Raw genomic sequence first — 27,875 nt, 5'->3', positions numbered from 1 at the left:
AAGAGTGTTTCACACTTTCATACAAAAGTATGAAAACCACATGGGCATATATAGTAAGTGCTCAACAAATGTTGGCTTTTATTATTATTAGGTGATCATGGGATTGACTTTCACTAATTTGCTCTTGAGTTATAAGCTGCTGTTGACCCAGGGATAGTTTCTAAGAAGACCAAGTTCCTGACACTCCAGGGAATATAAGGGAAATACAGCTTCCCTTTAGTGCAGTCTACCCCAAAGAGCTTTATCCAGACTACTACGTGGGGTCCTTCAGCTGATTTTAGGTGGTGTGCAGACCTTTTAAATAATGTTCTTTAAAATACTATGTATTTAAGAATAAACATAACTGGTAAAATATCTATGTTTAAATATGTTTTTATGACAAAAGACAATGATTTTGCATTTATGCTGATATAAAGTTTCCTTTTAAAGTAAATTATTAAAGTAGAATAAGTAAGTTGATTCAAAGAAAGCTGTTAAGTAATCATAGTACAGGTGGTACCCAGAAATGGTAAAAACTGTGGTGGTGGTATGCAAATGACTGCGCCTTGAGAAGCGCTGTGTGATGAACCGAATCTGCCTGCTCCCCATTTTGCTACATATGAAAATATTAACACTCATTTTATAGGGTTTGCATATATCACACAGTTATAAGACTTTCGTACTGGATAAGACCATGAGGTCATCACAGAACCACCTTCCTTGTCACAGTTAGGTGGATTCTGAGGTCTAGAGATGCTGTGCGCCTTGATTAAGTGCAGCACGTTCTGGAGGAACTGGGATTTCACCCTGTTAGAGAAAACATTCATACTTTCCGGTGGTCTAGACCTCAAGAGTAGGAAAGGGGTAGTCCTTTACCCCCAGTCTATCAAGAGAGACACTGGAAGAGAGAAATTGTGTTCTATGGCAGGATCTCAAGGGGCAGCTGTCTTGAAATACTCAGAGGTATTTTTGTATAACTGAATCGCTGAGTTGTCCACCTGAAACTAACACGGTATTTACTAACACTAAATCAACTATACTTCAATAAAAAATAAATTTAAAAAAAACAAAAAGGGAAATAAGAACAAAAAAGAAATCAACCTATCAACATGAATAGATGCCTAAAACAGTGTTATCACATGCATTCACTTCATTTTTTCTTTCTTTTTTTTTTGCAGATTTATTTTCTCTTTGCTTCAGTATTCATCGAAACCATTGCTACCTCTCAAACACAGCTGTCCACAGAAGTGTTGATAATCATTTGAAAAGACTCAGGAAAAAAATGTCATAAGTCATCTAGACTCAACTATCTTAAGAAATCCATAGGATCATATGCTTATTCAGTTATTTAAGAGAAAAAAAGAGAAATATTCAGAGGTCTTTCATTTGGAAGAGGATTATATTTATTCTATTTGACTTCAAGGTGTAGAAGCAGAACCAGAAGGGTGAGATCACGGAAAGACAGATTTTAGCTGAATGAGAGGAAATACTTTTCGTTAATTCTAGGAGTGAGCTGTCTTAAGAGAGGATGGGCTCCCCAAGACTAGAGGTGTTAATTTTAGGTGACAACCCTAGGGGATATGGGGAAGGAAATGCTCTTATCCAAGGGCTGATGGGTACATGAGGTGGCTGACCCAAGGTCCTTGCCACTTCTGAATGTCAAGGACACTGAGGTGGCCTTTCCTGCCTTTCAGATGGCTCATTATAGGGGGTCATTATCTGCAGTTACGGTCTCAGTTCTATGTAAAAAGCAACCAGGGCTTCCCTGGTGGCGCAGTGGTTGAGGGTCCGCCTGCCGATGCAGGGGACACGGGTTCGTGCCCCAGTCCGGGAGGATCCCACATGCCGCGGAGCGGCTGGGCCCGTGAGCCATGGCCGCTGAGCCTGCGCGTCCGGAGCCTATGCTCCGCAACGGGAGAGGCCACAACAGTGAGAGGCCTCTTGCGTACCGCAAAAAAAAAAAAAAAAAAAAAAAAATGCAATCAAATCTTTTGGGAACTTCCCTCCCACCCCTCCATATAACACTCTTGAATACATGCAAAACAATTATATATTTTTGGTGCTAAATGGGAAAACATGTGAACATAAGCCAGCTATCTTAACTGTTTACTGGGATATATTTTAAAAATCAGGCTGTTAAATACTTGATAGTTTAAGATTTGCATGTTAATCAGGGTTTTGTTTAACAATAATCAATAATTTTTAGAGAAGTGTATCGACCAATCTGCAAAGTCCAAAGTTCCATCATTTCACACCCAGAAAACTGCTATTAAGAGCTTATAACTTGGACTATAATAAAATGCAGAATTATTAGGTTGAACCAGGTGAAATTGTCATCTTGTAGATAAAAAACTCACATAGGCAATTTCATATAGTTAACCTACTACTAAGATGTGTAGAAACAGTTCTATGATTACTAAGACTTGTAGACATTTTCGACTAAACCTAGAATTTCCCCTACCATATTGATCAAAGAAACATTATCACCACAAGCCAGATGATAATCCAGTATGATTTCTTCTAAAAAGGCTCCGCGTTCCTTTCAGCTCGATATTGCCCAGTGGATGTTTCATTTGTAAAGACGCTAAGCCCTCTAATGTGCAAATCATTAAGAAGGCAGTTGTTGCTCTTCCAGCAAGGTTTGCCTAGCAGTGAAAAACAGCCAGATAAACTCCTGCCCTTGTTGAAACCAGGCGGGGAGACCGTGTGTGGTAGTGCTTGGGGGTTGGAGGGCAATGATTTCTGAAGTGAGGATTTAACGCAGTATAATCCCAGCTTCATTGCCTGTTCACGTGAGAAAACACAGCTTCAATTTAACTGCAGGCAACAGGAGTTTCACACTGTCAGCACCAATTGTTTAAAACCCCAAACTCGTCTCTAAGTGGGAAGCATCAAAACTAAAAATTTGGAGGGATTTAAACTCCGGATTCTCTTTCAAATATAGTGAATCGAGCATTATATCTTTTCCATAGGACGTTCATACTCTCATGTTAGAATGAGCTTGCTCTGACTTTTCCTGAAAGCTCTGCTTTACAAATACAAAATCTTCACGTACTGTAGGAGAGCCACACAAAAGACATGCTTGTTGACAAATGGGGAAAGATATGACACTTGAAAATTCTGTAAGAAAACTGGGGGACTGTCGGGGATTCCCCTCTCTTCCATTTGTTGTTAAAAATTAATAAAAATGAAAGCCCTCAAACTTTACACATTCATACTCAAAACAAATGCATTAAAAATCATGGCTATGTGGAGAAGTAACAGGACCGAACGTAGTTCAATCTGTTTCACGGTTGAAACAGGCTCAGAGAGTTTAAGTGACACGCCCAGTGCCTACAGGGGATATGGAAAACAAAGACCTTGACTATATGCCACATTCTCAAAGAAACTAGGGAACAACTCAGACATTAGTGGTTTCTATGGTATCACTCTGACAAGAAGGTATTTTAATTCAATTTTCCCGCCCTGAGTTAAAAGCTGCCAAATCCCATCTTAAGTTTCGATCCGTTGATGTAGCATCGTATGGGCAGGCTTGGTCTAGATATACTTGTTTTCCCTGTGCCATCTCCAGCTCAGCAAAAGAACCACTTCCATCCTCTTAAGAGACTTCAGTACCAGGGTAATAACGTGACATCTTGATCTGGTACTGTTTTCCACCCATATTAACAACTGCTCTACCCAGTTTTGACAAGGTACCAAAAAGGATATCCAGTTTGTTGGGGATGAGCTGGCTGAAGTTCTTAGCCCTATGACGCCCTACACCCAGAACTGATAAATTAGTTTTTCATTCAGAAAGAAACATTCCATGTGTTTTTAAGAAAAACAGGTACCAAGGGGTGTTTCCGCCCAATTTTGTCTCCTTTCCTCCTCTCTCTCAGGAGGCCCAACGGAGTGGAGTCACAGTCACTGCGTGCTGTGAGCTCAGTAGCAGTGAATTCACTATAAATTAAGTTTTGTCCATATCAAGAAGTTATCTACATGTAAGCACAGGGCTTACCTTTATTCACTTGGCCATACATTTTTTTTCAATGTAAAAAAAGTTTCTCATATGTGTATGTAGAAACTTATCACTTTACTTTTGGAGTCAAAGACCATATGTGACATGACTATAATATGAGGAAACTAATTTTCACAAGTGTCTTGTACATATGAACTTACTACTTACAGCAGTTCACATAGTTGGGTGAGACGGGGCCTTATCTCAAGAGGCAAGTTCATAACAGCTGTGAGAGGCCACTCCCTACTGTCACTACATTATAATGAAGTTACAAGCTTGTGTTGCATAAACATATTTAGTGCATTAAAAACACTGAGACTCTTTTTTCCATTTTTTTTTATTACATTTGGACCTTTAAGAAACATATACCACCAGTTATACCACTATTCAGTAAAAATCTATTCTAGTTTTTGGAATGCACATGTGTCACAAACTATCTTGCTTCTGGTCTCTAAGACTTTACTAAGAGTTTATCAAAAAGGTAGGTAGGCTCTGATCTATGGGATTCTGAGCCTTGAGGTTTTAAATGTTTTGATTACTGTAAAACAATTTCCAGTGGATGAACTTAATTCCCAGCTGTTTTTCTTCTAGAATGGGCTAATCGTTTTGAAGTTACTTCCTCCATTGCAAGAATATTCAATTCCTTCAGCTTTGTGATCTATTCTGTCTTTGGAAAACTTGGTAAAAATGTAATTTTCCCCCGCTGTACGACAGGGATGAATTCACCAGAACATATCCAATATTAATTATAACAAAAGGCAGTATAGATAAATGTATATGTGTCATGTTCACTTTAATGACTACTGCATAAGCCAGTAACTATGAAGACTATTTCTGGATCAATACAATCCAAGTGTTGGCTGTAGGTACACAAAACACCTTAACACAACTCTTGGTATCTGACATTGATTCAAAATAAAAAAAGGGTAAGTGAACTCACACAACTATGTTTTCAAGAAGCTACTCTCTGTGGAAGTAAACAGGAAAGGGGCCCTTCAGGAAGCTGTTGATGGGCACTGGGAAGGTTTAAAGCTATGGCTTTGGTAAGCACCCAAGTGAGCTGTAGGAAGGCATTTGTAAGAGTAGATTCTGCAGCATCAAAGGATAATTCTCTAAAAGAGGTGGGCATTTTCTCAATTAATCTAAATTCTGAGGCTTTCAACAGTTGAGGGCTAGAAACAAGATCCAAAGAAAAGAACCATCTTCTTCCCGCTTGAGAAAGGTGGCTGTGCCATTCAGCTCACGATGCTAAATGGTCCAGAAGCCTTTGGTGGTATGATACGGACAAGAAAAAAATTAATACACAGACCACATAACACCATTAAAACTCGAAAAACATTTTTTCATTTAAAAAAGTATTTAGAACACATAAAACAAGGCAACATTTATTCTTTCTTCCCGTCTTCTGGTACGGGATCTGTCGGTGCTTCCTCCACAGTTGCACTGTTGCTCTCTGAGCCAGTGTTACTATCACTGGTCCCTTCCTCTGCCAGACTGTCCACCCCCTCCTGCCCGCTCTCCTTGTCCTCAGGAGTAGACGTGCCTTCTTCACCATTCTGTTGGCTTTCCGTCGTTTCTTCAAGGTGTGTCTCCTCTGTAATCACACATTTGTCACTGTTAGTTCCAATACAGAAATTCCCTCTTCTAATTACGCTGACAGTCCAGAGCTGCAGCATCCGATAAGGCAGCCACTCACCACATATGGCTACCAAGCACTCGATATGAGCAAGTGTGACGGAGGAAAGAACTTTTAGCATGTTTAGAACAATTTGGGATTTGGAAACAATCTACTTTTTAACTGTAAATTTTGAAATCTAAATACAGATCAAGTATTTCTGCTGAAAATTTAGCTTCCAAATTTTGATGTGCTCTAAGTCTAAAAATACACACCGGATTTTGAAGACTTATTAAAATTAATTTCACTTAAAAGATTTCATTGGGCTTCCCTGGTGGCAGTGGTTGAGAGTCTGCCTGCCGATGCAGGGGACACGGGTTCGTGCCCCGGTCTGGGAAGATCCCACATGCCGCGGAGCGGCTGGGCCTGTGAGCCATGGCCGCTGGGCCTGCGCGTCCGGAGCCTGTGCTCCGCAACGGGAGAGGCCGCAACAGTGGGAGGCCCGCGTACCGCAAAAAAAAAAAAAAAAAAAAAAAGATTTCATTAAAAACATGTCAGTAGTAGAAAATTTGTAATTACACAGTGACTTATATTTCATTTCTATTGGACAGTGCTGTTGTGAAGCGCTTGGATTTAATGGGTGAGAAAGCAGGTATGGAAATGGTATAAGGCTGATATTTAAAGTACTTTGTTACGAGTCACGCTGGGCTGTTTTCTGTTATTGCGCTAATAGTCTTCAGAACAATCTTCGTCAGTTCTTTTTCTCCAGCTAGAAGGATGGAATCTGAGTAAAGACCCAGGCATGCTCTAGTCACAGAGGACCAAACAGAGGCAAGGCTGAGTATTCTAGCTGCAAAATGAGCCAAAGAACCATGCTCTAATTCTCAAGCTCTTGTTTTAACCACAAAATGTGTTCACGCTCCAAATCTGTTAAGGTAAAAAACATGTTCACACAAAACAGAGAAAGGTTCAGATAATAAAACTTACAATCTGACTATCTGAAATGTTAATCTGCTGAAGCGTTCTGTAGAAATATCTGGTAAAGATACTATATTCTACTTAATGTTTTCCAGATGTCAAATCAGGAGTTGTCGGTTGAGCACCAAGTATGACTATGGTCCCTCTCACTTGTAATGATGGTCCAGGGAGCCTTTGATTGTGTTTCCCATACTTTCAGCTCAGTTCTGTTTATTACACAGTGCACTGCGCGGGTCAAAACAGTGCCAGAAAGTAGAGTGATCTCAAAATTTTAAGCAATAATCGATTTAATCAGTACTTCATGTAAGCTGTGTTATTGTTTGCCTTGAGGAATGCTTTTAATCAGGAAAATCAGTAGAACAGAAGTATGAATTGTTCCAGGATGGGGTCAACAAATGCTTTCTACAAAGGCTAGATAGTAAATATCTCAGGTTTTGTGGGTCAGGCAGTCTCAGTTGCAACTACTCGACTATACTGTTGTAGCCCCAAAGCAGCCACAGACCATACGTAAATAAACAGTTCCAACAAAACTTTATTTACAAAAGCAGGTGGCAGGCAGGATTTGGCCTGCAGGTTTTATTTGCCTAACTCTGTTCTAAGACACCAGAGACGACACTGATCTTAAGAGCAATGACCACATCTTGTTTGAACAATTTTAGCAATAAACGTTAAAATACTGAGTGCCAGTATCATATCAAGTGCAGTAATGATGATTTTATGTACATTTATCCTTGGGAACTCACTCTCAAGAGGCAGGTGCTAGAATACTTGCAAATGAGGAAACTGAAATTAAATAACTTACCCAAAGTCACAGCGCTAGCAAATGGTGAAGCAGTATTAGACCCAGATCTGTCTGACTCCCGGGCCAGTATCCTTAACCATTAAACCATTATACTTTATATTCCCAGGAAATGACATGACTCAATCTGGGCAAACAACCAAGACCTCACACAGCAAGACTAAAGACAACACACCACTGCTGTTTTGTACCAATACCAACATTTTTAGTAGACTCTGCTATAAGAGATTAAGATTTTGACAGAAATGGGTAGTATATGGAGAATAATTCAAGAGGCAAGATCAACAGAGTGACTTCTGAAAAGCACTGAGAAAGGAGAAGCAGAACTAAAGACAGCTGTAGAAACCCTGGACATTTACTTCAGTATCAACTGAAAGGTTACCTGTCTCCATCGGAATGCTCTCGTCTTCCTTCTTTTCTTCGGTCTTATTAGCTGCTGGCTCCTCCTCAGGAACAATACTGCTCTGGCTGCGCTCAGCTTGCTCTGCTGCCTCTTTCTCCCTTTCCTCCTGCCTTTTGCGAGCCTGTTCCTCGGCCTGTGCAATTTCAGCAGCAATTTTTTCCATATCCACTTCTACTTTCAAACCACACAACTAGCAGTCAGAAAACAGAACCCAAAAAACTCTCTTAGTAATGTTCTTTTCTTAAAATCTCTGAACCAGAGAAATTGTTTTAAAAGTGGGTTTTCTTGGCTAAGAACTATATACATATATATGGCAGAAAAAAACATGGCTCCACATCCTCTCTGAAGCTCTTGTGCCTACAGGAAAGTTGCCCTAGCATGCCACATAACATCAAGTATTACAGAACAGCTGGTGAGACAATGCTGAAAGTTCTGGATTATACTCAAAGCTTCCATTTTATATTTCAGGCAGCCAAACACTAGATTTACTTGTTTTCATACAAAGTGCAAACTGTAAACTACAGCTAACGGAGACATCTGATGAATAAACTGCAACGAAATGGAAATAATTCACAACTGCATGAGAGTTTAAATTAAAACCTCAGAGCGTTCCAGGGTCTAAGGCCTAGTACGTATGTATGTACTATATGATATTTCAAACCTATTGCAACGCTACCAGAAAATGGAAATGATTTCATAAAGCAAAGACCTTGCCAGTTATAGCAAAGTTAACCCTGTTTCAAAGTGAACAACGTTCCATGAAAACACTATTTTGGAAAAAAGAAAGAGGAAAAAAAAAAGTAACAAACACAGTGAAAAAAGTATAGTTAACACATTAAATTTATACCCTTTTAAGTTCATTGTTAAATGAATCTGTGCTCTCCAGGAATTTCCTCTTCTTTTCTTGGTGTCGCTCCTCTATTTGAAGAAGTTCAGCTTCTAGTTTTCGCTGTAAAACATAAGATCAGGTTTTGTTACTACTGAATTATTTTCTCTAAAGCAAATGTCAAACACAGAAAATGTCTCATTTTTTTTAATGGTCCACACATTCTCATAGTGTGATAAATGTTTTGAATTTTTAATTTATTTATTACATAATGTATCTAGCTAAGATTTTTAAAATGTAAAATGCAGCATAGAGGGAATGACTGATTAATAAGTGTATGTTGGAGAATACTGTTTCAGGCCTCAGCGATTTTTTGGAAAAAAAATATTTAGTACATCAGTAAGAGCTGACAGGATGTCTCAAAATTCTTAACGGATATGCTTTCTGTCAAAAGGCTCTACGTTACAGGTTTAATGACAAACTTATTAAATCTCTGGGAAAGGTCTACTCCCTCCAGCCTCTTCCCTGAATCAGGAACAGGTCAGACTGAACACAAATATTTAACAGGAACACTGATGCATGGTATAGGATCAGGTCACCTGGCACCTGGGGCATAATAAAATGTTTTGTGACTCTACCTGATGAACCATTAAGGACTGGACCTGTCGTTTGAGGACCTGCATTCTAGCTGTTGTGACAACAGACCGAACGTCTGGCACCACACTCTCACTAAGGATTTCACTGATGAGGCGGTGATTTCTCTGGAAACGGGCGGTAGCTGTATGCTTCATTGAAAAGCCGTCATCATAATCTGGAATAAACAAAAGGAGCTGGAAATCAGGTCACCAACTACCATCATCAGGAGAGTGCAACAGCGTTAACACTTAGTTGCCAAGGAGCCATGGCCCTCACTGGTCTAACAAAATCTAAAATAAATCTTTAAGTTATGATGTGCATCTGGGAAGATGTGGCTGAAACGCAAATGAAATACAACCATGTGTCTCTGGCCTGGAAATCAACATGAAGGCTGCACTGACAGCGAAACAGATTTTGCCAAATGTCTCACTTTTGGGGTAGTAATTTAAGGCTTTTACAACTGATGATACACAGGAACTGGGTGGTGTCTTTGTCACTGTAGCACTTTAAAGTAAGGAAAATGCCCACTGCAGAGAAAACATTATCTCTAGCAATATTCAGTTTCCCAGATGGGCATATATATTTTATAAGATTAAAATACCACTAAAGCCTTAAAAACGTTTAATTCTAAATTTCACTTTTAATTTTTATCAATTTACACACATATACATTTGTTGTCAGTGTATGAAGGTATATTACATGCTGTTTTCATCCACTCAAGTGCATATACATATAGTATGGATCTGGTTTACAAGCTTATTCTTAATAGCTATTACCTTTGCTCTATCACTACCAGTTTTTGACGTATCTGCTAACAACCTGTGCTATTATTTACTTAATATTTTTATTTAAATCAACGTAAAAAAAGAGCTTCCTCTTAAGCAATACACATTAAAACGAAAGTTCCTCTCTGAACCACCTAACCATCTTAGTGTGCCGCCAGAGGCGGGGGACCACAGTTTAGGAAACTGCTACAAAGGCTCAAATTGTGCTGCTATGTCAGTTTAGCACGTCCCTTAATTTGGGTGCTTAAGTAGTTCTTACTACCAGAAACACCACCGCTACGAACTGTTGTGCAAATTGCTTTTTGTTTCAAGTAATTTCTTTAGGATATACACTTCTGAAATTAAAATTACTGGAATAAAAGATACCATTAAAAAAAAACTGTGACCTTTTTACTTTTTTTTTTTTAAAGATGATGTTGGGGGTAGTAGTTTATTTTTTATTTTTGCTGTGCTGGGTCTTCGTTTCTGTGCGGGGCTTTCTCTAGTTGTGGCAAGCGGGGGCCACTCTTCATCATGGTGTGCGGGCCTCTCACTGTCGCGGCCTCTCTTGTTGCGGAGCACAGGCTCCAGACGCGCAGGCTCAGTAGCTGTGGCTCACGGGCCCAGCCGCTCCGCGGCATGTGGGATCCTCCCAGACCAGGGCTCGAACCCGCGTCCCCTGCATTAGCAGGCAGACTCTCAACCACTGCGCCACCAGGGAAGTTCTCTTTTCATTTCTTAAGGGAGAGTTTTTCATATTCACACTTAAGATTATATACATTTGTGCTAGGTTATCCATCTAGGTTACCTTTCTTTTTCTTCTTTCATGTATATGTCCCCAGTGTTGACCACTGGACTGGTAGGGGAAATAAAGTCTTAAAAATCTGGGCCTGTCTTCCTTTGCACTTTAGTTGTCTGACTTTTTTTCTTTTTTGGAGCGGGGGGTAGGTTTATATTTTCTAATTCATGAATGTATTTATCTCATGAATATCCTCTTTCTAAAATATATTTATTTATTTATCTCATGAATATCCTCTTATTTATTTATTTAACTATTTATTTATCTAACTATTTATCTAACTATTTATCTATTTATCTAACTATTTATTTATTTAACTATTTATTTATCTCATGAATATCCTCTTTCTAAAATGTCAGTTAAAAAAGACTTCACTGTCTTGTGTGGGTAACTACGTATGTTGTAGGCCTTGTAGGTCTTCTTTGTTTAAGTGAGCAGCTGTTGTACTCGTGGATGTGCTGCCTTTCTCTTGGTTTATGTACATTCCCACCTCCCAAGTCTTCCTCTTTCTACTCAGTTCTGAGCGATAAGGTCCAAGGTCTAAAGTCATTCTTATCCTGGTACCTTAACTATTACCATCCTTTCTTATTAGCAGCTCTAATATCCTATTTTAAACTTAAAAAACATAATGGGCAGAAGTCTGAGAAACAGAGAAAAGGACTCTCTTTGAAGACTGTTCCTAAGTGAAGCTCTTTCAGTCCTTCTCAGTGTTCCTGCTGTTACCTTCCACCTGTGAAAACTTCAACTGATTTCTACTTACGTCTTCTATGTTGCTAGCCTTTGTTTCCGATTATTACTGACCCCCATCCTTCCGATTATTTGTAGACTGGATCTTCTACTTGTTTTAGTTCTGTATATTTTCTTGCACTAATTATTTGTAGACTGGATCTTCTATTTGTTTTAGTTCTGTATATTTTCTTGCACTAATTATTTGTAGACTGGATCTTCTATTTGTTTTAGTTCTGTATATTTTCTTGCACTAATTATTTGTAGACTGGATCTTCTACTTGTTTTAGTTCTGTATATTCTCTTGCACTAATTATTTGTAGACTGGATCTTCTATTTGTTTTAGTTCTGTATATTCTCTTGCACTAATCATCCAATTTGAGCAACTCAAGTTTGCTTACACTGTGTCTTGAGCACTGATGACTCTGCTTAACATGCTATATTGTTTCTATTCCCTAGTCTGCTTTCTATAGTTATTATTATATTTTGTATTTATGAGAATATTTGTCAATATCCCAGTCCTTTCTTTTAAAAGCTCATTTTTGTTTTTCTCTCCTTTTAAGTATATCAGTTTATTCATGTCTTTAGGTGGTATTATTGCTTCCTTTATTAAAGGTCTCTTCTTTAAGGTCTTACAAGTCTTTTCTTTGTTACTACTACTTCTTTAAAATGGGATCTTAAATTACTTTCTAGATGCTTTTGTTGCTTGTAGCTAGAGCTTCCAACCTTTACCACATCACAGCAGTACACGAAGAAAATATTTGTATAGCATGCTTGCTATGTGGATGAGTATACTCACAGCTGGAGGTGGCTAGCTCTGAAGCTCCTTGCAGCTTCAGACCCTGCATGGCTACAGAGAACCAACCAGAGGTACAAAAGCATACCTGCAAACTCTTCGTGGAATGCCAACTAGGAAGCTCTGCTCTGTGTGCGGTGGCGTGCGTGTGTATAGTTTGTAGGTGCGCACCCTCCTAAGTGTCATCATGAGTTGTATTTATAAATTCTAGCTGGATTTCTGAATTAACTAGAAAAGAAAGTTCATAATGCCTCTTCCCACTCATTAACTTTCTCCCTTAAGAGCCTTTAACTCAGCCAATTTAGGGAACCAATAAGAAAGTAGAATATAACTTGAAGGCATTTAACTTTTTAAAAGCAGTTGAGGTAAAATTCTGATTGTAACTAAAAAACCCTCCATGCATTCTGAGTACAAAGGTTTTGATAAACGACAGGTAGTTTTTGCTATCTTCTACACTAAAAAGGGTGTTTCTTTATCTTTGGGAAGTTCACATACAAATATTAATCAAAATAATTATTCCAAATATTGAAATGGCACTTAAATTATGCTTTGTTTCCATTTAGAAAAGGAAATAAAACTTAAGAGATTTCTCATATTTTAATTCTCAGAGAAAGCATAAACAAAGCCCCACTTTTTTTTTTTTTTTTTTTTTTACCATCTGGATCTTCAGCAGGCTGAATGCTCATGTAAGGTTCTCCTTTCTCCATGCGAGACTGTCTCTGTCGACTTTCTTCCTCTAAAGCAGCTTCTGCACGACTTTTTGCATTTATGTAAGCAAGGTACGCGGGGGAATTATGATAGGCCTTCATAGATTCATTGTACTCTATCTGAAAGTCAAATGTTTTCAGTTTTAGAGTTGACATTTTGTAGGTTACAATGACTACTTCTATTACCTCATTTGAATATCAAAAGACATGATAATGATCTCCTTTTTACAGACAAGGGATCTGAAGTCTTAGAGAAATTAAGTGACTTGACCCAGGCAGACAATGACTCAGTTGTCTGATTAGATCTTATGTTTCTTTTATAAATAATAAGGCAAGTGTTCACGAATTTTCTATTGTACCCATCCCTACAGTCCCATTCTACCTTTTCTGCTTCGTATTCATTTAAATATTCTTGTTTTTCTTCATCAGTGAGATCTCGCCACATGCCACCAATAATCTTGCCAATCTCCCACAACTTTAGGTCAGGGTTGGAAGCCTTTACTTGGTCCCAGACCTTGAAAAGGACAAACAGTTGAGATTTCAGTATTGATGCCTAAAAATAAAGACCTTTAAAAATACTTTTTAATACAGAAACCTTCAATCATCAACAAAGGCAGAGGCAATAGTGTCAAATCCCCGTGTTCTCTTCAGCCTGCTGCAGTAATTATCGAGTCCTCCGTCAGGTTACTTTAAGGCAGATCTCAGATATCTCCAATCACTGCAGACACTTATGATGAGCTAACTCAAAAACATAGTCTTATGTCTTTCTAAAAATTCACAAGAGTTTAGAAGGAATGTGGTTACTCTGCATAATACAATACACCATATTGTCAAATATATGTATAATAATTCTGACCCAAAATTTTAAAATTTCTAAATAGTGGTGAAAATCAATAAATGCTCTTGTCTTTAATAAAGATATCAGTTATACTTGCTATTTTAAGAGTAATGGAGGTTCATACCATATGACCCAGCAATCCCTCTACTGGGCATATACCCTGAGAAAACCATAATTCAAAGAGTCATGTACCACAATGTTCACTGCAGCACTATTTACAAAGCCAGGACATGGAAGCAACTTAAGTGCCCATCGACAGATGAATGGATAAAGATGTGGCACAATGGAATATTACTCAGCCATAAAAAGAAACGAAACTGAGTTATTTGTAGTGAGGTGGATGGACCTAGAGTCTGTCATACAGACTGATGTAAGTCAGAAGGAGAAAAACAAATACCTTATGCTAACACATATATATGGAATCGTAAAAAAAAAAGGTTCTCATGAACCTAGGGGCAGGAGAGGAATAAAGAAGCACACATAGAGAATGGACTTGAGGAATGGGCAAGGGTAAGGGTAAGGGTAAGCTGGGATGAAGTGAGAGAGTAGCACTGAATATATATACTACCAAATGTAAAACAGATAGCTAGTGGGAAGCAGCAGCAGCATAGCACAGGGACATCAGCTTGATGCTTTGTGACCACCTAGAGGGGTGGGATGGAGGGGAGGGAGATGCAAGAGGGAGGGGATATGGGGATATATGTATGCATATAGCTGATTCACTTTGTTATACAGCAGAAACTAACACAACACTGTAAAGCAATTATACTCCAATAAAGATGTTAAAAAAAACAAAAACAAAAAAAGAGTAATGGAGGTTCATCACCAAAAAAAAAAAAAAGAGGAAAAATTCAAGGAAGTATGAAGAAAATAAAAATTACCATAAGCTTATTGTTTAGAGAAAACCATTGTCTTCTACGCTTTTTAAAATTCAAACTAGCATGTATTTGCCATTATTTTTATAAAAATAAGATACTAGTACATGTAGTCTTGCATTCCTTTTTTCACTAAACATTTTTTTTATGTCATTAAATATTCTCCAAAAGACTACATAAGTAACACTGGCTACATAACTTTAAGTATTTTAACTGTTTATTTTAATCATGTTCTTGTTGGATTTTAGTTCTGGAATTTGGAAATCGGAACTAATTTCTTTAAAAACTGCAATTCTGTATCTTTTCCTGACTATGCACAAAAAAGCTGGCTAAGCCAATCTGAAGCCTGACATAAAGCCAAGAGCAAAGACGGCAGTCCTCACTCCCTTCTGGCCCCTGAGCACCTACCTTTCTGCTGTACCGCATGTAGGGCATCAGCGGCTTATCTGGTGGCTTTGGGGGTTTGGGAATCGTAATGCCAGAGGATGCCTAGGAAAGAGTTAAATACATTCATCACTCAACTGCAAGAAGTTCACCAGCAAACTGAAAAGAGAGTCCCTTAAAAAATGCTAATGCGCCTTTCTTCTACTCGTCCATGGATACAAGATCCTTATATTTTCTCCACTGAAAATAGCTATCACTGCAAATTCAGAAACGTTCACATCAGAAAAAAATAAAGACTTTAGGCACATAATTTTTTAATACGTTACTTAGCAGTTTATTGCCACTGCTTTGACAACCTGGCTGTAAGAACAAATAAAATATTATACAATAATTCACACATCGAAAATATATGGTTATATATCAGATGTCCCACGTTTAGGACATTACCTGGCACCCTTTTATTTGACTTAATTTACCATTACACATACAGTCAACACTTGATTACCTCACCGGAAGCTGAACCCGTTCAGCACTTACCACACCTCATACTGCCTACAGGGGACTATTTACTATTTGCACCATTTCAGGAACACACTTCCACACGAGCAACCGCCACCACTGCAAACCCTATTTCCTAGGTTTCAAAAATGGAAAATGGAAAAACCCTTCTTAGCTCCTTTATTATGACTAGAGATTTTACTTTTCTGAAGGTTCTATGCCCATATCTAGTGTCTTGTTTTATAAAGGAGATCAGGAAGTGTGAACTGAAGTCATGCCTTTTTTTATTCCTAATCACAGTGGAGGAGTGAACAAGTTTACCAGGAACAGAGAAACGGCAGAAACAGGGCCTGATTAAGTTACCTTTGAGACCTTATATCAAGAAACTCCATTTAATTTTTAAAAGATGCTGGTTTCGTGGGGAAGACACAGAAAGAAAGGGAAAGGAAAACAGAAGAAAAGGAGGCGAGGAGACTGAAAAATAGTTTTTAAAAAAGTAAAGAAGAAAGTGAGTGAGAGACAGAAAAAAGGGAAAGGAAGAGGAGAGATCAGCTATTTCTAAAAGCTAAATCTAGGCAAGATATCAGATAGCTCCCAGTGGGCACCCCACACACCTCCAACGAGCGAGCGCTGCTGCTGAACCTACTCTCATCTCTACACGCATGGCTGCATTTGATCAAGGACCCAGAATCAAATCATGGCTGAATCACATTTGTTTCTCCCAAATTTCTGGGAGACTCCTGATACTGATCCTCCTTCCCAGGCTCGGGGGAAGAAGAGCTGGCTTCACTCTAATGACCAAAAGACAGGAATCAGCAAATTCTTGCAAGAAAACTAAGGTGCCATTTTGTTCCCTTGCCCTGTTGTTGCTGTTGTGGTAAAACCGGAGGGAAACCCCTCCATTCTGGGCTGAGACCCCAATCAACCTTAGGGCTCCGGGAATAGTGTGTTGGTACCTGCTTCCACCACTTTCCAACAATGCTTCTTCTTCCTGTGAGGAGCGTCTCCCTCCCTCCCTCCATACTTGTCCATGAACTCTGCTTCCTCTCTGCTTCTTCACACATGAACTTATCAGAACGTATTTCTCCTCTGAAGCAGTGTTTCCCTTCTTTCCACGCCTCCCACGTATTCTTAGCACACCTCATGCTGATGCTCATGTAGATAGACTCTGTTTTTAGTCAGCAGTGGGCAACGGGGTGAAGTGAGCCATGGGGGATGGAAACTGGCAACAGTGGTGGTATGAACAGCCACTAGGAGATCTGTCTCAGGGCTGTAGGAGTTCCCTGGGGGAGGGGGGTGGAGTTCTACAAAGCTAACCCTATGTCATGAATTCAGAGCAAGTAACACATAAAAGTCTGATTCTTCATAAAGTTATTAGAAAGCACTTCCAATTTATATCCAACACAAACCTTCAGAATTCCATGAAGTGGGTTACAAATAAAGTTGGAATTGTGCCAATAATTGAAGTTGGTAGACCTCTGTTACCAGTTTTTTAAAAAAGAGGTAAAGAATTCTAAAATGTTTATGCTTTAATATGTGAAATTAAAACACTTTAAAAACAAATTACAGTAATATTTGCTCTTTGATATTTTTCAAAGAACTGTATTTTATAACAATGAATTTGCTTATTTCTCTTCTTTTCTCCCAAAGGAACACGTTGAGGTGGTATTTTCATTACACTGACCAATTTACAAATACAAGGAAAACAAAACCAAACCCAAAACCATAACAACATAGTTAAATTCTAGCTGGTTTTCAGGATATTAAAGGTTTATATCACTAAACACCCCTAATTTATTAACCATCTCAAACAGATATCTTTCTACAATTTCTCAAACCTTATTCTTTAAAAAACAAAAAAGAAGCAGTCTGCACTGAACACAATTATAATCACTGCTTTGCTATAATCTTCTAGTTTGAGGTATGAAACCTGCTGGCCCCTTTATTAAATGGCCTGGTGGTTATGCTTTTGGAGGGAATGTCTCCTTTTTTAGTGGTTTCTTTCCTTGCTGCTATCAGGAAATGTACCTCTAGCAGCAACTGTCCCTCTTTCCAACTGGCAATGAGTTTGGAGAAAACAACTAATTATGCTTGTTAAAACTGTGCTTACAATAGAGTAAGGTCCTGGGAACCTCCTATGAATAAAGCCCATGATTTTGTGAAATTCTGGCTACTCAGAGATTTTTGTTGTTTCTTCCCATTTTTCAGCTGTTTCTCTGGTAGGATCTTATCTAAGGTTTCCTTCTGGGATGGAATTTCCATTAAAGCACAGAAATGAGCTACTTTTAACATTTGGTCTTGATCTGTCTTCACACCTGTACTTGAGAATGTTAACCATCATCTGACGAAGAACTGACCAGAAGTGAATTCCATCTCATAGCTACCATATGTTGAAACCAAAAGGTCTCAACATGCTATATATAAAATGCTTATTGTCTGAAAACCATTCGAGTGTACTGGAGTCACTGGGAAAACCCGATGTTCTGTGGACGCTACAAGAAGCTATTCACAGGGTGTCACCGAATCATTCCTTCAAATCGATGACTTAAGGCTACAAGAAGCTATTCACAGGGTGTCACCGAATCATTCCTTCAAATCGATGACTTAAGGCGATTTGCAGGCAGTAATACCAAAGAGGAGCCCCCCACCCCCCAAAAAAACACATAGGTGAGGTCATCTTAAAGTAACACTTTTATAAAGGTTAAAATCAGATCTACTGAGTCCTAACAGAGCTTAAATTATACATATATAGTAGTATAAAACTTTAGGCATAACTAATTTTCATAGAGAATGATTCAATGACCTGAGAGGTCACTAGAAGTTGAAGGGGCTGGGATCAGCACAGGCTAAAAGCCTCCACATTTTCTAGGCTCTTCAAGTTAAGTCTACAGAGCACTTTGATTACACTTCATTCTGGTGTCGAGAGAACAAATAATACAAAGAAAACAACCATGAAGAACCAGAAGATCAATGTTTCCATGCTCAACAGCCCTCCTATACTAATCTACCCTGAAGCTAGTGCCTACCCCCAAATACTGGGTTCTAACACCTGAAAGAAAGAATGGGGAGAAACAGATAACTTGCTGAGGCCCTGAGACAGCAGCTGCACTTTCCTATTCCTAGTAAGTCTCCACTGAATGATCTCACTTTGTTAACAAAGAATCCCGCAGATACATCCAAGTTAAGAACAAAATGCTTACAGAAACTGAAATACAAATGATTCTAATATTACAGTTACCACCATTTCTTTTCCATTAACATAGATAATCAAGAGCTGACTGTATAGAGCTATTAAAATGTAATCATTCTTTTGTTTACTGCCCATGAATAATTTTCTGTATTAACATGAATGGTCCAAAATCGATTCTACTCCTCATTTAAATTAAAATATTCTTTACCATTTGATAACTTTGTGACCCGTTACACTTGTGAAACACATTCAGGCCAGGGAAAAACAAGTACCGATGCACATAGAAACTGTATGCATTGTGAAATGCATACATACACACACTTTGTCAGAATTCTTTTCAGATACCATGAAATATGCATGGCACATAAAACTTGATATGCTTATGAGGTACAAATTATGCAGAAACAATGAAAAATTTCGACAAACGAAACCTATCAAGCTAAGCAATAAGCTTACCAAGATAGACAAACAGTTTGATAGGTACAAGCTTTCTGCTCTAGCCTGACTACAGGGTGAGAGGGCTTTTTTGAAGTCACAATAATCGAATTACTTATGAATACAGCAAACAAAAACCAGGTATTAAAAAGTTTACAGCCATTCTGGGTTGTATAAATTCTCACCAATACCACATTCCAATGTATGTAGGTATTTGGCTTTTGGATTTATTATTTATTTTTGGTAAAACATTTTTACAGTTGTTTCTTTGGTACCTAAACTTCCTTAAATGGACTTTAAGATGACTGTAAAATAAAAAGTCTTCCAACGGGAGGAACAATTCTCAGAGCTTTCTGACATGTTCTTCCCAGGTTATAATCCTCAAATTTGGCTTGAATAGAATTCTCCAATTCTTTCTTTAAAAAAATAAATAAATACAAATAAATAAATAAAATAAAATAGAAAGCCTGAATTACATCATCCAATTTTGGTATCTTAGGCTGATCATTTAAGTGAAACATCCTAAGTTTCAGAAATTATATCCTTTATCCTATGGATTATAAACACACTTCTAGCTGTAGATATCTACAGTCTGATAATTCAAATTAATTTCATTCAACTTTTGTTCTGCAATTCGTTGAAGTGACATTAAAATCTTTTTAGAGAGAAATGAATCTCAGTTAGGTCAACTGTTAAATCCAAAAGACAAATAATTACGTGCAGCAGTTCAAACTGGTAGGGCAGCTAGGCCTGTAAGCCCAGCCTTTATTAAGAAACTAAGGTCTTGAGCCTAATGCCAATTACCTTAAATGAAAGATACTCTTCGTCTCAAAAAGGGCATCTTAACCATAGGAAATTCTGGGTTTGTCTACATATGGTATTAGCATTAAGTGCCCAAGGCTTTATCTCTACCAACCACCAAACAGAATAAATTCTTTTCTTCTATATACATATCCAGATCTCACTATTTTTTCATTTTTCAGTGTAAGATTGTACAATGAATATTTTAAATAGTCTAAAAGCCAGGTTAAATTTTTTTTTTTTTAAATGGCTGTGCTGATGATTCAAAGGACCTAACTCTGAAGGCATTTCTGGTCAATTCCAGTTGTTTGCTGGATGCTGTAATAGTTGATTCTCCTACCGTGACCCGGCTGTTGGTGCCCGGGTTCCCTCCCAGCCTGTAGTTGTTGTAGGCGAGATGACTGTATGGATTGTATCCCACAAACCCTGGTGTGCTGGGCATTTGCTGATGGAAACAAATGAGACAAAAACACGAATGAGAAATGAGCTCAAACGAGGAAAACACAGAAATGAAAAATGATCTGCATATGGCATGCAAAAGCAACCTGATTTTAAACAAGCAATGATGTGTTGTAACTGTTCTTTTTCTTTCAGTGAAAACCAGTGTTTTGTTTTGCTTTTTTCCCTCTCTTTCTGTCTCTTTGCAGGGGCCAGTGGTGTTCGTGTTCGTGTGAATATGTGTGCTTGTTTTTCGGGATAAGCAATGCACTGAAGTGTCTCAAACACTCAGGGTTACTTTATGGTCAATAGTATGAAATAACAACTTAGCGATATATGTCCGAGATAGGAAAGCTTGAAATGTGGTAAGCTAGGAGTCTGAGAACACTTTACATGCAAAACAAAACATGATTTATTTGACAGTTATGTGAATGCCGCCAATGTATTATCTACCAAAAAAAAAAAAAAAACAAGAAATGAATCACTTTCAAAGACAACTTTAAATCATTTTATATAGTGTGAGAAATGAGAAGAGATTCAAATCAGGAAGTCAGAAGTTGTCAATAGAAAAGAACATATGTGGGATTCAATGGATGCCACATACATGATTTCAAAACAAAGACTTGTAAGAAATGCATGGATTTCTGGGGGTACTGTCTGATCTTTTTAACCCATTCTTTTATAGGCTTTCTCTTCCATCTCTTCTTTGATCCATCTTCCACAGGTCAATCATCAACAATTTCTGCATTTAGTTTTAATGTGAACTACTTTTCTAGTAGACGGACTTGAACTTTCTTTTCTCATCTAGCTTCCTGACAGCCCTAGCTCTTTCAAACCACAACTGCTCGTTGGAGCAACAGAATTCTTGGCTTTTGTAAATTATGTGTTGATGTGATCACAAATGGGCTCTTATATAGCAGTGCCCTTCGTGATTAATAAAATGACATCCAATGTTCATGAGAATCAAGGTATGATGCATAAAAAGGATGTAGCAAAGAGAGACCAAAAGTAAGGTATTTTACCTAATGAACCTCAATCAAAACAAGTGACAGTAATTTCATTTTAACATGCAATTGACAATACCAATGGTATTGACAATACCATTGACAATACCAATGTAGCAAAGAGAGACCAAAAGTAAGGTATTTTACCTAATGAACCTCAATCAAAACAAGTGACAGTAATTTCATTTTAACATGCAATTGACAATACCAATGGTATTGACAATACCATTGACAATACCAATGTAGCAAAGAGAGACCAAAAGTAAGGTATTTTACCTAATGAACCTCAATCAAAACAAGTGACAGTAATTTCATTTTAACATGCAATTGACAATACCAATGCTGAATTGTATAATAAGCTTAACACATCCCAACTAAACTGTAGCGATTATAAACACAATTTTCTAAAACATGCCACTGCACATATCCTTAGTGTCCAAAAGAAAGACAGTCAAGCAGATAATACATTTGATATTCTTTAGAAGAAAACTACTGATCAATTTCTAGTCTATGTAGTTATAGAAGACGCAGATCAAGCATACATAAGTAGGCAAAACACAGATGAAGTATCAAAGGCACAAAAGAAGTTTATATTACTTGGAGCGGTACATTTGGGTGGTAGTGGTGGGTGGAGCTGGTGATGGTGGTGGCAGAAGAAATGGAAAAAAAAGAAAGGAGGATAACTCATTTAATATCCATTCTGTTGGATGTCCTAACCCCTAGTCTTCTGTAGTTTATGTGTAAATGTGAAATTATAATGGTACAGAAGTATGACTAAAGAAAGGTAAAAATATCCCTTTCTACATTTAAGAAGTCATAGGGTTAGTTTCTGAGCTATTTTTATTATCTCAAAAAATCAAGTCTGTTTTCAAGATATTATATGCTGTCAGAGGCAGTATTTGCGTCAAAATGACACCTTCAAAGTTGCATAAGCAATGATAATCACTATTCAACATTATGAGGCAGTAATGTAAGAAAATAAGGGAACTAAAAAAAAAAATCGAAACTGAAATATTACAATTATACCGTTTCCAAAAATGAAGTACATGGTTAGCTCTTTGAGGTCAGGAATCTCAATTGTTCAACTCCACCTGTATAGCCATTAGCAGAGTGCCAAGGAGATGGTCACAAGAAATGTTCTTTGATTTAAGAAAAGAAACAAACCAAACACAGGACTTTAAGATCGACCAGAAGTAACTTTAGAAACTGTATGTTATATAAATTGAGCTGAGAAGATGTGATACAGTATCTCTTTTTAAAAAGCATCTTACTATGGAAAAATAAATTGTTGATAAACATAACTAAAACATACATCTGAGAGTTAGTAAATAAAACTAGTTTATCTAGTGGAGAAAACAAAATTACACAAGGACCTAATTAGTAAACTAGCCAGAAATTTAGGGGTAGGGAGTATGGAAGGAGGGCTAACAGCTTTAAAGAACTTCTTTTGTAGGATATGGTCAATGGTAAGTGTTTTGTTTTTGTTTTTAAATAAGAAAACAACAAGAAATCCATTTCAGCAAGGCCTGAACGGTTACTGTTAAAACTGTTTTGTGGACTGGACAATTATTTTACATGCTGACCAAGCTGGGCCAGAGCTTGCTGGGTGAAAAAAATTAGTCCACGACTATCATTTAGGCACTTTGAAACATATCAATTCTCAGTCCAATAAAATATTACTTATGGAGTAAAGTGAAATGGCAGGATCTGACCCATAGATAATGAAATCCTTACTTGAACAGCTTGAAAATAAAGATTTACAATAAGCTATTATAGAACTGGAAGCTTTATTGTTTGATTTAACATGAAAATTATATACAGACAAGGACAGAAAAATGTAACCAGCTGAAGGTCAGGCTTAAAAATAATAAATGCCAGAACGAGCATTCATTTCATATTAACTTTCAAGAGTCTTAATAGAGATTAACAAGAAAGAAATGTTAAACTTGTCACTTATTCCCAATTAAAAAAAGAACTGAGCATAGGAGGTTGGCATTTCAGTAGTATGTTTCTTTAAATGTTGGGGGTGGTTCAAGGTAAGATGCAGAGTTATTTTATTTAGTAGGAAGTGCTGTTTTTTTTTAGCTGAATTTTTCATCCTGTTGCTGTGATGACTGAGTGACTGTCACTGGAAGACATCTGGGTTTTTGTATCAAGGCCAGACTTGGCTATTACATTAACAAGAAAATTAAAACTTACTGTTGCAGGAGCTGGGGTGGGAGGTGGGGCATAAGATGGTCTTTCTGTTTGAAAGAAAATAAATAACTTCTTGTAAACAACTGAGATATAATACTATGCAACAAAACTACCAATGGTCCTGTTTTGAAGAAAAAAAAAATGAGAGTATTTTGGAATTCCCATTTGCTAGGGCATTAGTCTCTTATTAATATAGATTGATAAATATAAAAAATGAAACTTACTTGACATTTTGGAAGATTAAGTTCTCAGTTCCTTAAGAATGAATCTGAGACACTAAAATAAAAAAAAGAAAAATAAAGAAAAATAATCAAAACTCAGCAAGCATAAGAGAATGTTTTCCTAAAGGATAGGGTAATTTAATTGGTATTTCTTAGTAAAATTACATTGTCTTCTAGTAATCCAGCCTTTTTAATATTTTACTAGTTCTTTAGGTCATTTGGTTGATCAGAATTAAATGACTAAAACAAATTACTGGGGATATTAAAAAGTAAAATTAGTCATGTACTTGCAAGTTTTTTTGTTTTTGATACTGAGCCACCTCTTGTATGGAAAACGTTTTGCTGATGCCATGTAAACATTTAATCAGACTGATAAAAATACAGTGACAATAGAATGTGATGTATTGTCAGGGCCTACCTCAACAAGGCCTACCAGATACTGACAGCTCCCTGATCAGCCGCAGCTCTGCCTTCCTTTTAGGATAACAACTTCTACTAAAATGGAGCACCATTTTATTCCTGGAGGCAGTGCAAAAGGTAACTGGTGTGACAATGAACTTTACATTCTCTTATAGTGGTAAACAGCTTTATAACTGCTGGGAATAAATTTTGAGAGTCTACCTGAAAAACTCTTATTACCCTTCTCAGCCCATTTCAAAATATATCTCCTCAATGGAGCTTTCTTGACAAATTACCTGTGCGGAATTAATTCCTTCCTCATCTGTACTCCTATCCAATTTACACAGATCTATGCTATCGTATTATACCTGTTAATGTGGGTATATTATGTGCTGCTTAGAAACAGGGACCATTTAATTTATTATTGTAGTCCCTGGACCTAGCTCTTCTTTTTTTCTAGCTCAATTCTTACTAACTTTTGTCCTAGTATTACTAGCTCACCACATGACCATACACAGGTGAGCTTGTTCCTTACCTCAATATACATCACACATTGTGTGTACAAAGAGACAGACATTCATTTTTAGAAATAAGGCAAATAACTTTTATGACTACTGGAGTACTTTCATCCAACATTATGCGAAACAAACATGTTTTTTGCTTCTGTTTTGCATTTTAAGGGAATTCCTGGAGCATTATGAATAAGAAGCCTGGTGCAGAACGAAATCATTTATTTTCTCAATGGCCCAACCTGGGTCTCTCCCTCTCTCCTTAAGGAACAGGCAAGAAACCAGAGTCTGGTGCAGATTTCCTTCCTGCTCAAGTTCAGGTAGGCTGTCAACATCCACTAGGCCTTGCTGGGGGGAGCCCTGACAATTACTGCCACGAGCTCTCTGATACGTCACACTTTATTGCTAATACTTTAAAATTACTGATCTCCTCTGCTATACTATAAATTCCAAGAGTGACCTTGTGCATTTGTCCACCACCGGATGCATGCCCGGTGCCTGGCATAAAATCCTAAAGTATCTGTTGACTGCCTTATACGGGACAGGCTTACTACTTACACCATCTGGTTTAACAGTCACAACTACCAACGAGATGTGTACTGCTATTCCCATTCTACAGAGAAAAAAGGGAGTCTCGGCGAGTGTAAGTAACTCGTCTAAAGACACATAGCCAGGAAGTGCCAGAGTTGGGTTTCAAACCCAGGTCAAACTGTTTCCGAGCTTTCGCTCTTCACTCTAAGCCACACCACGAGTCCTCAGGTCGCTGCCTGAACCGAGGGGAAACCACCTTTCCGGGGGTGAGGACCACGGGCTTGGCTTGCCCCAAGGGCTTCCTCTGAGATCTTTTCCTTTAGGTTTGTGTGAAGGATGCACTTTCCCAGCGACTCTACTAAAGAGGAGTATGCAGAGGTGCTTTGACCAATTCCGCGGGGTTAGTGGAAGGGGCACATCTGGCCGCCCCGGAGGAGCCCCAGATGGCACCCTCGCTCCGCTAGGCCTCAGAGAGGCCGCAACTGGCCCCCGGCTCTGGCGCCGCGGCCAAGCCTGAACCCCAGCAACCCCCGGGGACTCGGGGTCGGGCAAAGCCGGGACCCCACGCCTCGCCACCCTCCCGACCCAGTCGAGCCCAGTCGGAAACACTCACCCGCGGGCAGAAAAAACGCCCGCAGCTCCGGCCTCGCTTCCCTTTGTCCCGCTCACGCCCCGCCCCTCGCGTCCGGAGCTTCCGCGCTCGCACTTTCAACACTCTTCTTAATTCCTTTCAAGGCTCCAACCGACTATCTTAAGAAAAATAAGTCTTCTGGTGGGGACGCGGTGGTGCTTAGTACAATCAAGGATTTTTTCAGACCCCATACGTTTCTCAAAACTCCCCGAATTTGGGTAGTTTGCCAGGCGGGCGCCGATTCGTCACGGCGGAGAGGGCGGAGGTGGTCCGACCGCTGGGTAGGCCCAAACCCCGCAGCCGTTGAGGAGCGGGAGTAGCGACGGGTGACGCGGCGGGAGGTGCGAGGCTGCGCTTAGGGGAGGTGGGAGCGCGGCCTCAGCTTCCCCGCGCGGGGCCGGAAGGCAGCGGGAAGCGCGCCGGCAGCTAGCCCCGGAACCACTGTGGCCGCGAGGCCCGCGCGTCACTCCGGCCGGACTCAGGCCGAGCACGTCCCCGCCTCCGAGGGTGTTTTTTTTCTTTCTTTCCTTCCGGTTTTTTTCTTTACTTTTTCCCAGGTATCTGGAGTGTGTACTTCAGTAAGCCGAGGATGCAGGCGCGGAGCGCGCGGTTCGCAGTTTCTGCCCTCCCGCGTGCCTCCCAGGGCTTCCTGCCTTGGCGGCCGGGCAGGAGCCTTGGCGAAAGCAGCACGGACCTTTCCAGTTTTCCCAAGCGCGAGGCTAGGGTAACTGCCACAGGTTTCTGAGCCAAGGGCCGGAGATGTTAATCTCCTTGCCCCAGGTTGTGTGCTCTTGCAACGTCGGACAAGGGTCTCTGTCCCAGCGCGCCTTGGCTCACTCGGTTCTCTCCACCGGGAACGACTGTCCTTCATTTTTCAGCTTAAACTCATCTGTCCTTCCGGATCCAGCTCAAATTGTTTGTGATGCCCACCTGGAACTTTCCCCTCCCCCCCCCCCCTTAATCCTTCCTCTGAACTCCCAAGATTCTTTGATAACTTTATTATGGTCTTTACCTGATATCGGACTGTTTGTCATTTTCAATGCAATACGAGAGCCACGAAAGCAAAGGTTCAGTCATCTGCGTTGGTCATCTTCGTATCGCCCGTGCCCAGTAAGGGCTTGACCCGTTGTTAGCTGCTCAATAAATGTGTATTGAGGCAGGTTCTGGTCTAGTCCAGGGCTCTTTCCACTGAATCAAGACTACGTTGGTTTACTAGATAGTAGCTTCTCCTTGGATATATAAACACCTGACCGATGTGGGACACTGTGGAGCGAGAAGGATCTGAAATTACTTGAAAACAGTGTTGACATTTAGGGTGACTGATTGAATTCTCCGGCTGCCATTAGCCATCATCCTGGGTGTGCCAGCAGGGGCTAGGGCATCTCCAGAAGTCAGCAAAGCTGTCCAGCTGAACCCACTGTCCGGTTCTTACACCTCCAATATTTTTATACTCATGATTAGAGATTAGTGAAGTTGAAGAGCATGTTAAAGGGAAAGACTAAAAAGGAGGTCATCAAAGGATAATGGGGGGCCTGAGTGGTGCTTGAGATAATGTATACGAAATTGCTTTTTAAAAATATATAAGCATCAGGGAATTCCCTGGCGGTCCAGTGATTAGGACTCCGTGCTTCCACTGCAGGGGGCCTGGGTTCATCCCTGGTCGGGGAACTAAGATCCTGCAAGCCACGTAGAGGAGCAAAAAAAAAAAAAAAAAAAAGGCATGTATATACATATATATATATATATACACACATGCATCAGAGATACAGATTAATGTAAGATACACAAATGCCTCAGCAGGGAAGCCCAGTACCTTCTTTCTCTGGCTTTCATGGTGGGGGTCTGGGCAAGTGCGGTGCCGGGGCAGGTGCTGGGTTGTGTCATCTCTAGGCAGTCTTCT

At 39.2% G+C, this 27,875-nt stretch overlaps 1 protein-coding gene across 2 annotated transcripts; it reads right to left on the bottom strand.

The window, feature by feature from the left end:
• Nucleotides 1-5,297: 5,297 nt before the first annotated feature.
• SMARCE1 (SWI/SNF related, matrix associated, actin dependent regulator of chromatin, subfamily e, member 1) lies at nt 5,298-26,188 on the bottom strand. Of its 2 annotated transcripts, XM_065896856.1 has the most exons (11): nt 25,958-26,188; nt 23,909-23,960; nt 23,688-23,731; nt 20,387-20,491; nt 15,147-15,227; nt 13,408-13,539; nt 12,974-13,145; nt 9,236-9,408; nt 8,619-8,720; nt 7,751-7,961; nt 5,298-5,570 (listed from the first exon to the last, which is right to left on the bottom strand). In XM_065896856.1, exons 2-11 carry the CDS (start codon nt 23,913-23,915, stop codon nt 5,362-5,364), a joined length of 1,236 nt encoding a protein of 411 aa, XP_065752928.1. In that variant the 5' UTR covers nt 23,916-23,960; nt 25,958-26,188; the 3' UTR covers nt 5,298-5,361. The 2 variants fall into 2 exon arrangements, with proteins under 2 accessions (XP_065752928.1, XP_065752929.1); XM_065896857.1 differs by lacking the exon at nt 20,387-20,491 and having other exon boundaries at nt 25,958-25,972.
• Nucleotides 26,189-27,875: the final 1,687 nt, after the last annotated feature.

Source organism: Phocoena phocoena, chromosome 19 (genome assembly GCF_963924675.1).
Source record: "Phocoena phocoena chromosome 19, mPhoPho1.1, whole genome shotgun sequence".
Classification (NCBI taxonomy): domain Eukaryota; kingdom Metazoa; phylum Chordata; class Mammalia; order Artiodactyla; family Phocoenidae; genus Phocoena; species Phocoena phocoena.
This window is presented reverse-complemented; position numbering and strand designations above follow the sequence as displayed.